General features: G+C 39.7%; 1 protein-coding gene across 1 annotated transcript; it reads right to left on the minus strand.

The window, feature by feature from the left end:
- Positions 1-775: 775 nt before the first annotated feature.
- On the minus strand, positions 776-1,093 carry K441DRAFT_584088 (uncharacterized protein; the record flags this gene model as incomplete). Its single annotated transcript, XM_067644531.1, has 1 exon — positions 776-1,093. A coding segment is annotated over one exon (318 nt), but the record flags the coding sequence as incomplete, so codon positions are not given.
- Positions 1,094-14,166: the final 13,073 nt, after the last annotated feature.

Consider the following 14,166-nt stretch of genomic DNA (forward strand, 5'->3'; position numbering starts at 1 on the left):
GCAGAGGTACGAGTAGAGGGACAAGCAGAACCACAAGCAGAGCCACGAGCAGAGGGAGGAGCAAAGAGAGAAAGCAAAGGGAGAAGTAAAGGGGCAGCCTAGATAGGAAGGTGGGTCTGTGGGGTAGGAGGGTCTAAGTACTCAGTTGGTCTACAGGGATAAATTAAGGCTTAGCTTTAGTATTCCCTTTCTAGACCCCCCTTTCTACCTCTACGCCTCGCACCTCTACAACTACCTCTACACCTTTCTACGTCTTTACTTGTGGCTCTGCTCATGGCTCTACTCGTGTCTCTGCCCGTGTCTTCTGTCCGTGTCTTCTGCCCGTGTCTCCTTGCGCGTCTCCTTATTCGTCTCTTTACACGTCTTATGGGGGGCTAGGTAGAGAGGTATAGAGACATAGACGTAGACACAAAGACGTAAAGACGCAGAGATATAAAGGCGTAGAGGCGCAGAGGTGCCTCTGGGGGTAGGCCGTGCTAAATTAGGCTATGACTAAAAAATAAGCTCTAAGCCACTAATTTTGCACTGGCAGAGTGAAACTTGGCAGAAGATCCGGACAGTAAAGTTACTGCCAAGTGTTACTGTGCGGATCCTGGCCGGAGCTTTTTAGCCAAATCGGTGGCTCGGAAGCTTAATTTTATATTTTAGCCAAGTAAGCCGACTGTTTCGACCTATCAAACCAAGCAAGCCAAGCAAGCCAGCAAGCTAAGGCTTCCCGGCTTGGCTTGGTTGCTTAATAGCAAGTCTGTCCCGTTTGCATTCTCCGTCAGTAAACCTAGCTCCAGACACCGCCACTATTTAGATGCTTCAACTTGAGTAGATCAAAAGCCATACCATTGAACTCCCTCATTAGCGCCTCGACCTCAGGCTTTCGTAGTAGAGACATATGGTCAGAAATTAGGTTCACCACGATATCCCGCAACCCCGTATTAGAGTCTGGAGTAGATATATACATAGTATAGATCGCTGATGGTAAATCACCGTGATTCCAGTTATTCGCGGCAGCAGGTTTGAATTTGTCCCGACTGAGGGATTGGAGACCTTTGATGTCGCATTTATCGGCGATTGCATACATTTTGGCGAGAGTAATGAGATGAAAAGTTCCATCTGGCTCTTGAGGAGATTCAACGGGCTCCTTTCCTGTAGGAATTGCTTGCCCCCCCCCTTCGCTATGCGCAAACTGGAGAAGGGATCATCGCTTTAGAGTCGGATTCCAGGGTGGCTCTTATGGTTCTGTGCCGCGACATTGCGGATGGAGAAGCCCTACCATAACGGGTGGTGGCGCTGTAACTTGGGCGGGGAATGGAGGATAATCAAGCGTATAGAAATAGTCGATCATCAACTCTACTATTTCCTGATCATCGTCGGGTAATGTAATAACTCCAGTCTCTGCTTCCTTTAAGTAGTGGTGGCTGGCTAGTGTTCAACCCATCATTATTCATTAAGGAAGAATTTCTGGATCACTGACCTTCCCGAATCTGCACGTCGCATTGAAGAACTCAGAACGAGGACAGATGATTGCTTTGTGAACCTTGTGTTTGTATGACCCACGGGGAATGGTCAAATCTGAGAAATCGCTAGATATGAGTAGTCTAAAAGCATCAACATGATTAGAGAGTAAATGGTTGGTCATAAAAGAGCATAAGTACTCTTTTAGCGAACTCATCAACTCACTACGAGGCTCAGGGGGCTCCATGCTGACCCCAAGGTGCCAAAACACAAACTTTGAGTGGCAAGAGACGACGAACACAGCTCCGTTATCAAGATATAGTTCTTTCTATGTGATTTCCCGACTGTATATAGTGTGTTCTTGGCACTGCAAATTTTGAGAGCCGAGCCCTAGATAGATAAATAATAAAAAGCAAAAGGATAGAAATAAATTAAAAATAGGACAGGGACAGGTGTTAGGATTTCTTATAGTCTTCTCTACCGTTTTTCTTACTACCCAATAGTTGCTAGCAACCTAGTATCTTACTAGGAAGCTATAAACCCCTAGTTTAAGGGTTTATAAATTGTTAGGACATAGTTACTAGTACATATTAAGCTGCCTAAAAAGGATTTATGTATATAGAACTTATGCGCCATAGCCTAGAGGCTACATGCGCAGTATTATACTACGTATAATACAATAGATACATAGAAAAAAAAGTTAATTATCAGCGGTTGCAGCTCATTGACAATGACAGAAAATGTAGGTTCCACCATACCACGCCACTTATCCTAAGCAGGGTGGTTTTAGATAATACAAATAAGCGAGCATAAAATATCCTTTATCCAATAGAATATNNATAAATATCGCAATCNATAAGGATAAAAGTGCCCTNTGCGGAGCTTTTCTACCCCAATTAGGTAGAATAGGACTCGATTCTAGCAGAATTTAGCAGATATTGCAGATATTGCGGATATTACGGATATTGCGGATATTGCAGATATTATAGATATTGCGGATATCGCGGATATTACGGATATTGCGGATATCGCAGATATTGCGGATACTGCGGATATTGCGGATATTATAGATAGGCGTAAGATATTATAGGGTCCCTATCTACCTTTCCCCCCTAACTATATAATAGCTATATACTTAAAGAAAAACTACCTATTTCTCTTATAGTTCTTCTCTAATGCTAATTCTTTAAACATTTTGTTTTCTTAAGAGTTTCAGGATCTATCTGCATTCTCTCCCATAATACTATATAACGTTCTCCTAAAAAGACTTTTTCTAGCTTATTACTTATTACTGGAATTAAGAGAATTTCGATTGCTATAAGCGAGAGCCATAGCCAGCGTTTTTATTGCTGTTCTTAAGACCACCACTAAAGTGCAGTTGTTAAAATCTTATATAGCGTCTTAGAGATAAAGTCCTTATACTTATCTTAACTTTTTAATCAAAACATTATACTATTAAGATCCTCGGCAATTTTATTAAACTCGTTAAGGTTTTAAGCTAGAGCTAGCTTTTTATATAATGATATACTTTTAGGCGTAGAACTCCTATTCCGATATCTTTCCCAAAGCTCTTTAATGCTATTAAGTATAGGCTTATGCCACTCCTTCTTCTAAACCTACTTAATATATCTTATATAACGGGCTAAATAAAGAATAAGTGCAGCGGCGTAAAGGGGCAAGTTATCTATTTTATGGTAATACCTATTAAAGGTATTCTAAGCATTTTTAATGTGTTTAGAGAACTCTTTATTAGATATATACTCCTTCTATTATATATTAGCTAGGAAATAAAGAGGGGAGATAGACTAACCTAGGATTTATTAAGGTGCTTAATTATAACATCTATTATAAAAAGCATATTCTTAAGCGTTGCTTTATCCCTTTGTCTGGTAAAACGGACTTTTTGTATTAGGCGCTTTAGGCGCTCCTGCCTGGGTTAGCATGCTGCAGGCACCCTAGCTAGCGTGATTTTATTAGCAAGCCTCACCAAAGCGCGTTAATATTGCGATGCCGATAAAATACTGCAGAAGGCCACCACCGAAAACACCTATTTTTTTTTTAAGGAAGTTGGGTAAAAAGTCGCGATATATGACGTTATAACTGTAGGTTTCCGCCCTTCCTCCATTAACCAGCTGCTGACTATATAGGAAAATCCCCTACTAGAGTCCTCCCCTAAACTACCGCTACCTATCCACTTTATACGCGTTCTTAACGTTAATAAGGATAAGCTAGTAAAGGACCAGCTTAAGGTTATAAGGGAGGACGTGTAGTATACGTTAAATGAGATATATTAAGTGCTATAGGTCATTAAACGGTTTAGTTAGCGGTTATTTGGTATAGAGGATTAATTAAAGGCGGTAGAGAAGGACTTAAAGGAGGCTAAGTAGGACGCTGCACTAAAGGCTTAGTTAGCTTTAGAGTCTCAATATTAGGGGCGTAAGGAAGTAGAGGGCTTAAAATAGTTACCTAGTCGTCGCCTACTAAATAGAAGTTGTTAAAGTACTAAAGGCATAGAGGAAGCCTATAAGTGTAAGAGGCCAGCCTAACCGGAACGTATGATTATCTAATTAATAGTGTTACCGGTAAGTAGAAGGTAAGTTAAAGGTAAATAAAAGGTAAGTTAAAGGTAGAATAAGTTTTATATATTAAAGGATAAATGCTTCTAACTACTTCTATTTAGAGACTAATTGCTGGTTCTTCTCTAGAGGAGAACCAGCTCCCTATATAATCTTTTTAAGACACTAGTAAAACCCTTTACCCCTTATCTATCTAACTGTGTCTTTTAGAACGTAGATAGAATATAGGTAAGACCTCCTTCTGGAATATAGATAAGACCTCCTTCTAAAACATAGATAAGACCTCCTTCTGTCTTATCTAATATATACCTTCTAGGGAATTCCGTTATAATTACCTCCCCTTTAAGGGTCTTAGTCCTCCAAGACTTCACCTTTACTAAGCTTTTATAAAGTTCCGGCTAAAACCACTAGGGAAATTCTTAGTGGAAAGGTACTTTATAATGCGGCTTATAGCTAGTTCTTTACTAGCGTAGAACCTTACTTTATCNTTANTTCCTCNNCTCTTNTNCNACTATAGNTNNNTATAATNCNTTTATAATNGAACTAAAATNATAATAATAAAAATTGGATAGGATTTACCTTTCTTATTATAAGAGTTTGTTATAAGTTAATCTAGAGGTTGTCCTATATAACGCGTCTATAAGCTACCATCCCTATTTACCTAAAATAGATTCTGATAATAACGTTTTTATTTTAATTTTCTTCTAGTTTATAAGCTGTCGCCTCCTACGCGTCTTTTTATTAATAACACCATTCGTCTCGTCTTTTAGCAGACTGTTTCCTCTATATCTCCGCTTTTAGCTTCCGTATCTCTAGCTATTCTTTTATAGCTGCTTTATTCTCTTCTTATAATACGTCTATAAGTAATAGGATCCCTACCTTATCTTCTTATAATAATGCTAACTTCTTAGAGTATTCTCTTATAATAGCTCGTGGTCCCCAGACCGGCGGCAGTATTATTAATCTCCCGGTGACGCCCTAGACAGCGTCTATTGCTTCTACGGCAGTTTCCCTAAAATACTATTGTTGCTACATTTATACTCTTACGTAGAATCCTTCCTATGTCTGTAAGATGCCTCGCTCTAGCGAAAATAAATCTAAGTACTTCTATTATCGCAGTAGGAGAAAGACCTGCGTCCTAGTATTTCCTATTCCGTCCTATTCTAGATTTCGCTAATTATACTAGATCCCCGCTATCTATACGCATAAGACTTATAGGCTCTAATACGCCATCTAAGATTTCCGCCGATATCCTAATAGTGACAGGCGGGGACAGAAGGTGTCTTCCCTCGTTTATAGACTCTTTAATTCTATAAGGGTTTCCACTACTATAGAGACGTAACGTTCTTGGATATATAGTGTCTAGGAGCGTATATGCGAACAGCTCGTCTTTAATAATAATATTTATACTCTTACGCGGGCTACTTTAGCCAGGTGAGTTTCTCTAGTAACTTACTTAGGAACTATGCTAACTCCTTTAGCTAATATCTCTCTAATCCCTGCTTAGACGCTAATTTAGAACCTAGGGATACTAAGGATAGCAATAAAGGTTAAGATAAACGTTCTCCTCGCCAGTCTCCCGCCCGTGCTGGTCCTTCTAGTACCCGTTATTCTAAGAAGAATATTAGTAGAAGTGCTAATGCTTCTAGGGATAGAGGAGCTAATAATACCGTTAATAATAACGTTAAGATAGAAGAGGAGGCTCCTATTACTGTTGCTAATATTTAAGTTATTACCTGGCTCTTTCCTTCTTATAGAATAGCTTTATATAGTGCCTCTTAGGTGCCTTTAGGATGCCCTATTATTAGGAATTAACTTTATACTTTGGGGATGCCTTTATTCTAAGCTTTAGTAACAATCTATATAAACGTAGTGCACTACTATAATCCCTATATATAATAAACGGGTAGTATTCCTATAGGTGCCTTATAATTCCTTAAAATTTCTAATTCTTTATAGGCTGTCCTTTTNCTNCTCTTNNTACTATTAACTNTACTNCGTATCTCNNGTGCNAGGCCANATACTCTNCTTTTATCCNTAGGGGATCTTGCTAAATCCCTAAGGCCACTTCTTATAGTGCTACTGCTCCTTTTTATACAGCGTCTTCTTTAAATAGTATCCCTAGTAGTTCTTCTATAGATCCTTATAGGCTTCCTCTTACAGGATTCTAGGATCCCTATTATAATAGTAAAACGTTTCCGTTTTTAATGCCTATACTTAATTTTATAGTTTTAATTTGCGGGGTCTTCCCTATTACTTTACCTGTGGTATATCCGGAACTATTTCTAAGTCTTTACCTTTAGTTCTTAAGAAGGTTTTAATTATAGTATTATATTTTGGCTAAAGGTACTCCTTAGGTTCCTAACTATTATGCGCCTAGGAGTATCCTTCCTAATAAACTAAAAATTCGCGCTTCTTCTAGCGCCATCTTTGGTCTAAAATGTCTTCTATATTCCATTCCAGTTCCCTATTAATTTCGCTAAGTAGGGGCGGTTCTGCACTATCTTTTCTCTAATATAGCTCTAGCAAGGAAACATGAAATATAGGATATATTAGATAAGATTTCGGTAATTCTAATTTATAGGCTTGGTTTCCTTTAGTTTTCTTAACTATCTTAAAGGGTCCGAGCTACTGGTAATCCAGCTTCTTCTTAATACGTTTTATTTGGATATTTTTTATAGACAGTAAGACTTCATCTCCTATCTTGAATTCTTTCGGCATATATTTTTTATTATAGTACCTTTTTTACACGGCCTAGGCGTCTAGTAAGTGCTTTTTAAGTTCCTCTCTGCGAATTCTTATTTGCTTAATTCTTTTGGACATTACTAGTGCCTCTTTTTTAGGAACGATGTCCTTAATATTTTAGGGGTTATTTGCTTTTACCCCAAACAATGCTTTATAAGGGGTTATTTTTATACTACTGTGGATGCTTATATTATATACGTGCTACGCTAGAGCTAACTACAATGTCTAATTATTCTGTTGATAATTGATATAGTAGCGGAGGTAGTATTCCAATAACGCATTTAGACGCTCTATTTACCCATCTGTTTACAGGTAGAAGGTAGTGTTTATCCTTTACCGTATTTTTAATAAGAGATAGAATAAAGACTAAAATATACTGTTAAATACGGTGCCTCTGTTAGATATAATTCCCCTTAGCATGCTAAATGAGAGCCACCGTTCTAAAAATAGGTCTACTAATTCTGCTGCTGTGATCGTTATTATAATAGTAAAGTATTTTAAAAACTTTGTATACCTGTTAACGATTACTAGGATAGCGTTAGCAACCTCTCTAGTTCTTATTTTAGTAGGGGGTAAGCCTATAATAAAATCTATTGTTAATTCTAATATAGGTCCCTATGGAATAGGAAGTACTAATAACTTGCTGTATAGGCGATGCCTAGATATCTGTATTCTTTAGCACGTATTATACCTTAATATATAGTCCTTAACCTCTTTAGACATTTTGTTCTAAAAGTATTTCCTTTAAACAGCCTTAAGGGTTCTGTTAGTACCGTAGTGACCCCTAAAAGGGTTGTTGTAGAAGACCTTTAGAATTTCGTCTTAAATCGCTTGGTCCTTTAAGACATATGCAGTACCCTTAAAGCGCAACAAACCCTTTTAGTCTTGCTGCTATAGCTTCTTAGTAACTCTAGCTAAGTTAGTCTCCACTATATCTTTCTACCTCTCCCTAGAGGCGAAGGCGTCCCTTTATTAAGCTTAAAGAAGAAGATCCGGAAAGGTTTTGTGTAGATTACTTACTTCTATTTTACCTACCGCCATTATAGACTTAAGGCGTGGCATAAGACGTTTTAAACTATTAGTGCTAGCAAATTCTCTTACCGTTGTGTAGTATGCTATGCTGCAAATAGGTATCTTGCCTATCCCCCTTAGATCTAAGAACTCGTAGCTAATACGCCGTTAAGTTAAAGGTGCCGCGACACCTCTAGTATATCCTATAGAATTCTCGCTAATTTTAGGGTACGCTAACTTTGTGATGTCTGCTTGGTCTATAACCTAGTCTATAACTATATCCTACGGCTCTATAATTATGTTGCTTCGTAGCTATATCGCTAGGACCTCTACCCTATTATAAAATTCTATAGTTCTAGGGAAAGAGTCTTCTTTCTTCCTAAGCAAATTTTGCAATATGGGGATTATTTCCCCTATACTATCCTAGATCCTCCCTGTCTTATAATCCGGACATCTTAATAACCTATTAGTAGGATTTGTCTTTTCTAGGTGGTACATAATCTTAAAATTATACTGTAATAGTGCCTTTGCCTATTTAACTTGTTAACTGCTTAACATCTTTATAGTTATAAAGTATTCCAGGTTATTATAGTCTGTAAGGACTTTAATAGGATAATTGCTTCCTATATAATAATGTCACTAGTGCTTTATTACTGCGATTATCGTGAGTAGCTCCTAGTTATATATTATGTAACACTACTCTATAGGGGTTATTTTCCTTAACTAAAACGCTATAGGATGCTATTTTCCGTCTTTTAATTGAGATATAATTGCCCCTAGGGTAAAGCCGGATGCATCCGTTTTAAGGTATATATATAGCTCCTAGTAGAAGTGTATTAGGATAGGCGCCGATATAAATAAATCCTTTAACTGGTCTATAGCCTGCTTAGCAGCTTCCCTAAATATAAAGGGTCTTAACTTCCTGCCATTCTTAAATCCTTTTAGTAGATTGGTAATTGGGAGTATTACTTATAAGTAGTAAACAATAAACGTTTAGTAGAAGTTTGCCGTGCCTAAGAAAACCTATACTTCTCTAAATATTATAGGGTAGGGCCATTTCCTAATAGCGTCTACCCGACTTTTCTCTATTAACACTTTGTTAACGCTAACGATAAAGCCTAAAAAATTAATGCTAGTAGTATAAAACGTATACTTTTTTAGGTTTATATAGAGCTTGTATTCCCATAGTCTTTCTAATACTATTTGCACGTGGTATATATATGCTTTATAGTTATTAAAGTAGACTATAATGTTATTAAGGTAGACTATATATATCGTATCTAATAGGCCTAATAATACCTTATTAATATAGGCCTGAAATATTGCTAGTGCGTTAGTGAGCCTAAATAGCATTACTAGGTACTTAAAGTGGCCGTACCGTATTTAGAACGCCGTTTTCTATTTATCACCGGCTTTAATCCGGATTTAATAGTATGCATCTTTTAAATCCAATTTTATAAATATCTTCGCACCTAACAGCCTATTAATAAGCTCCCCTATTAAGGGTAATAGGTAGCAATTCTTTATAGTAATCTTGTTTAGCGCCCGATAGTTAATATAGAGGTAAAGGGTCCTATCCTTCTTGGGTATAAATATAATTGGCGCCCCTGCTAGGCTTATAGAGGGCTAAATCTATCCTCTTTAAAGATTGTCTACTATATATTAACGTAGTACCGCTAGCTTATTTTCTAATAGGTTATACAGCGGTCTAAAAGGAGGTTGTTTATCCCCTATCATCAGGAAATTTTTTTTTGGGCACGTTGTTGCAAACGAAAATCGGGGTCTGCAAAACCTGCGTAAGTCGCAAATTTGGCAATTTGCGGCNATTTGNAGNAATTTGCTACAAANACATAGGCTACCTATGCACGCGCCTGCCTTATCTATGTGTTTGTAGCAAATTGCTGCAAATCGCCATAAATTACCAAAATTGCGACTTACGCAGGTTTTGCAGACCCCAATTTTCGCTTGCAACAATATGCCTAAAAAAAAATTTCCTAATGCAGAGGCTCTGCATGAGGCTCTATATAAAGCTCTGCATGAGGCTTTACATAAAGCTCTGCACGAAGCTCTGCACGAAGCTCTGCACGAAGCTCTGCACGAAGCTCTACACGAAGCTCTACACGAAGCTCTACACGAAGCTCTACACGAAGCTTTGCACGAGGCTTTACACGAGGCTCTACACAAAGCTCTGCGTACAGAGGCTCTGCACGAGGCTCTACACGAAGTTCTGCACGAATTCGTGCACGAAGCTCTGCACGAAGCTCTACACGAAGCTCTACACAAAGCTCTACACGAAGCTCTACACGAAGCTCTACACGAAGCTTTGCACGAGGCTCTGTACGAAGCTCTACACGAAGCTCTACACGAAGCTTTGCACGATGCTCTACACGAAGCTTTGCACGATGCTCTACACGAAGCTTTGCACGATGCTCTACACGAAGCTCTGCGTACAGAGGCTCTACACGAAGCTCTACACGAAGCTCTACACGAAGCTCTGCACGAAGCTCTGCACGAAGCTTTACACGAAGCTTTGCACGAGGCTCTACACGAGGCTCTACACAAAGCTCTGGGTACAGAGGCTCTGCACGAGGCTCTACACGAAGCTCTGTACGAAGCTCTGCACGAAGCTCTACACGATACTCTACACGAAGCTTTGCACGATGCTCTACACGAAGCTCTGCGTACAGAGGCTCTACACAAAGCTCTACACGAAGCTCTGCACGAAGCTTTACACGAAGCTTTACACGAGGCTCTACACGAGGCTCTACACAAAGCTCTAGGTACAGAGGCTCTGCACGAGGCTCTACACGAAGCTCTATACGAAGCTCTGCACGAAGCTCTATACAAAGCTTTACACGAAGCTCTACATGAAGCTCTATACGAAGCTCTACACAAAGCTCTATATACAGAGGCTCTGCACGAAGCTCTACACGAAGCTCTGCATAAAGCTCTATATAAAGCTCTACACGAAGCTCTGTATAAAGCTCTACGAAGCTCTACATAAAGCTCTACATATAGAGGCTCTGCACGAGGCTCTGCGCGAAGCTCTACACAAGGCTCTGCGCGAAGCTCTGTATACGGAGGCTCTACACGAAGCTCTACATAAAGCCTTTATATGTGTGCGCGCGACACACTACTATTGGGTCCCCGCTATATTCCCGATAGCCTCTACACGTGCCTCTGCCAAGTATACCCCCTATATACACCTAGGTAGCCACCTCATTTTTTACCCTTCCTTACATCCTCCCTACCTAGAAGAACACCAGAACGACAGCCAGCAGACGACCGTCGCCGGAGCCAGACGACCGTCGCCAGAGCTAGACGATCCGTCAGAGCTAGACGACCGTCGTCAGAGCCAGACGACTGTCGCCGGAGCAGATGACCGTCGCCAGAGCTGGACGACCGTCGCCGGAGCCAGATGACCGTCGCCAGAGCTAGACGACCGTCAGAGCCAGACGACCGTCGTCAGAGCTAGACGACCGTCGCCGGAGCCAGATGACCGTCGCCAGAGCTGGACGACCGTCGCCGGAGCCAGATGACCGTCGCCAGAGCTAGACGACCGTCAGAGCTAGACGACCGTCGCCGGAGCCAGATGACCGTCGCCAGAGCTGGACGACCGTCGTCAGAGCCAGATGACCGTCGCCAGGCTGGACGACCGTCGCCAGAGCCAGATGACCGTCGCCAGAGCTAGACGACCGTCAGAGCCAGACGACCGTCGCCGGAGCCAGATGACCGTCGCCAGAGCTAGACGACCGTCGTCATCGCCACACGACCGTCGCCAGAGCCATACGACAACCGTTCGAACGACCAGCCAGCGAACACGATAAACGATTCGATCGATCGATTGAATCAAGGTGACATAGACAGGTAGGCACAGACAGGTAGGCACAGATAGGTAGGCATAGACAGACAGACAGGTAGGTAGGTAGGTAGGTAGGTAGGTAGGCAAGCAGGCAGGTAGGCAGGCAGGCAGGCAGGTAGGTAGGTAGGCAGATGATTTAGAGCCTCCGCGAGAGGCTTCCCCTTAACGCCTAAAGTAGATAGCTCTATATTTTATATAGTTATAATATAAATATATTTAAAAGTATACTATAGAAATCTATGGAAATATGTGATAATTTGGTTATTATATAATATAATTATAATTTATATAGTTACAATTTGTACAGTTTTTACAATTCGTACAATTCGTACAATTTGTACAATTTGTATAGTTTTTACAATTCGTATAATTCGTATAATTCGTACAGTTTGCGCACTATTTATTTATAGGGTAGCATTTTACCGCAATTTGCTATTAGGTGCTGCAAATTTATTGTAAAACGCGCAAATTGCTGTTAGGGTGCTGTAAACTTGTTGCAAAACGTGCGTTTTGCGCAAATTGCTATCGACCATATCCACCTGCCGCAACCGTACGGTTTGTGGCAATTTGCCGCAAACCGCAACAACGAGCCCCAAAAAAAATTTCCTGATGATGTCTATTTTATGCTTAACTAATATAGGGTCGGGTAAGGTTTATACAGCCTCTTTACTAGAAATATCCTCTAAGTCTATATATTTCTGTAAAATCTCTAGTTCCTTAACTACGCATAGCCGGATATCCGAAAATGAATATCCCGTGTCCCCATTCTTAGTGTTAAGAGTGGCATATATGGCATATACCCACCCTTCTTCTTATATATGGTTTAAAAAAGTCTCTTAATCTTTAACTATAATACGTGGTTAAGACTTCCGATGTTAATACAAGGCTAAAGGCCAATTAATGTCCGGATTAACTTGGCAAAGCTATAGGTATCCTAAAATAAGGTTATACCCCTTAATTTCTGCGGCATAGAAGCGCATCTCCTATATATCCTATAGACTATCGCGGTCCTAGCTAGCTATGGAAAAAGCCTGTTCCCTATAGCATAGAATCTAGTAGCCTTTAATGCTTTAAATGGTGCGTACCTATAAGCCGCTAAGGTCTAAATCTAATTCTTTTACTAGTAATTAAGAAATAAACCTTATACTCGCGCCGCTATCTATAAGGCAGTCTCGCGTTACCTATTTATTATTAACTTAAATAAAGACAGGAATAACTATATAGCAGTTTACTTCCTCCTTCTCTTACTAGCCTAGTATAAGGGAGTAAAGATCTACTAGGCTGTCTCTTTTTTTAATTAGGCCGACTCTTACTTCTTCTGCCAATAGAAGCGGCTTATATGGCCCTTCTTGCCATAGTTATAATAGGTACGTGTCTCCCGGTTCCCCTTCTACGGATTAGGTCTCTACCTATTATTATTTTAGGGTTAACTAGCGTTGCTCTAGGGCTGTGAGGCCTGCTCGCGTTATCCTTCTGTAGAGTGGTTAGGTCGGAATCTGCCCCTATTATTAAAGCTAGGTCTAGTCCTACGCTCTTTATTGTTAGCGTCTTGTTCCTTTTACTTACCTAGATGGTCTCTTTTAGCACTCTTAATCCGAGTAGCTTTAGAGATAAGCTTTTCTTAAAAGGTAGGAATTTCGCCCTTTTCTTATATGGCCTGTTAAATCTTAGGTTGTAGCTTAGTAAGTAGCTAGTGAAGTTATATAGCGTTATCCTATAGATCTAAGTAGGGTATATTGTCTTCTAGTTCTTCTAAGTAGTTTATAAACTGGACTATAGTCTGACCATCCCGCTATTTGGCGTTATGGTATCGCTGGTTGTAGTTTATTTCTTAATTAGTAGGGTCTTGGACCTAATTAACTAACTAGGTCCTAAGTTCGCTAAATTTAAAGGGTATAGTAAGTTTCTTCTTATAGCGTGTCTATGAACTCTTAATAGTACTATGTAGAAAGGTAAAAGTAATTAGTGTCTAATTATACTTATTAGAGTAACGTTTTAGATCTAGCCGAAACTTAATTTCGTATTATTAGATAAAATAATTGCAGTTCTAAAGACTATTACTATAGTACTTATTAGGTTCCTTTATACGGAATTTAGGTTTTTTTAACGTTATAGCATAGTATAGCGTTACCCCTTTGAGTCCGCTTCGTGTCTAGGGTGTCTATACTTCCCCTAATTGTCCTTATAATTGTTCTTGGTAGTTTTAATATACTTATCTTAATTATATCTCCAACTCCTTTGTTTTTTTATAGGGTCTTATATAGCGACCGCTCTAATAACTCCCTAGCGGTAATTATTTCTAAAGGTCTTATAAGGTTAGACAGACTAGCCGTAGCTTCTTTATAGGAAGAGGGAATACGCTCCTCTAAGGAGACTCTTTAAGCCTCTTATGGTGAGGGCGTTGCTTTATAGGGTACAGGAGTATAGTTTGTTATTATTAATTAATAGCCGTACGTTCCTAACGGATTATAAACGATTAGAATTATAAGAGGCTAGCCTAACCAGAATATATAATTATCTAAT

Source organism: Cenococcum geophilum, assembly GCF_001692895.1.
Source record: "Cenococcum geophilum 1.58 unplaced genomic scaffold K441scaffold_56, whole genome shotgun sequence".
NCBI lineage: Eukaryota > Fungi > Ascomycota > Dothideomycetes > Gloniales > Gloniaceae > Cenococcum > Cenococcum geophilum.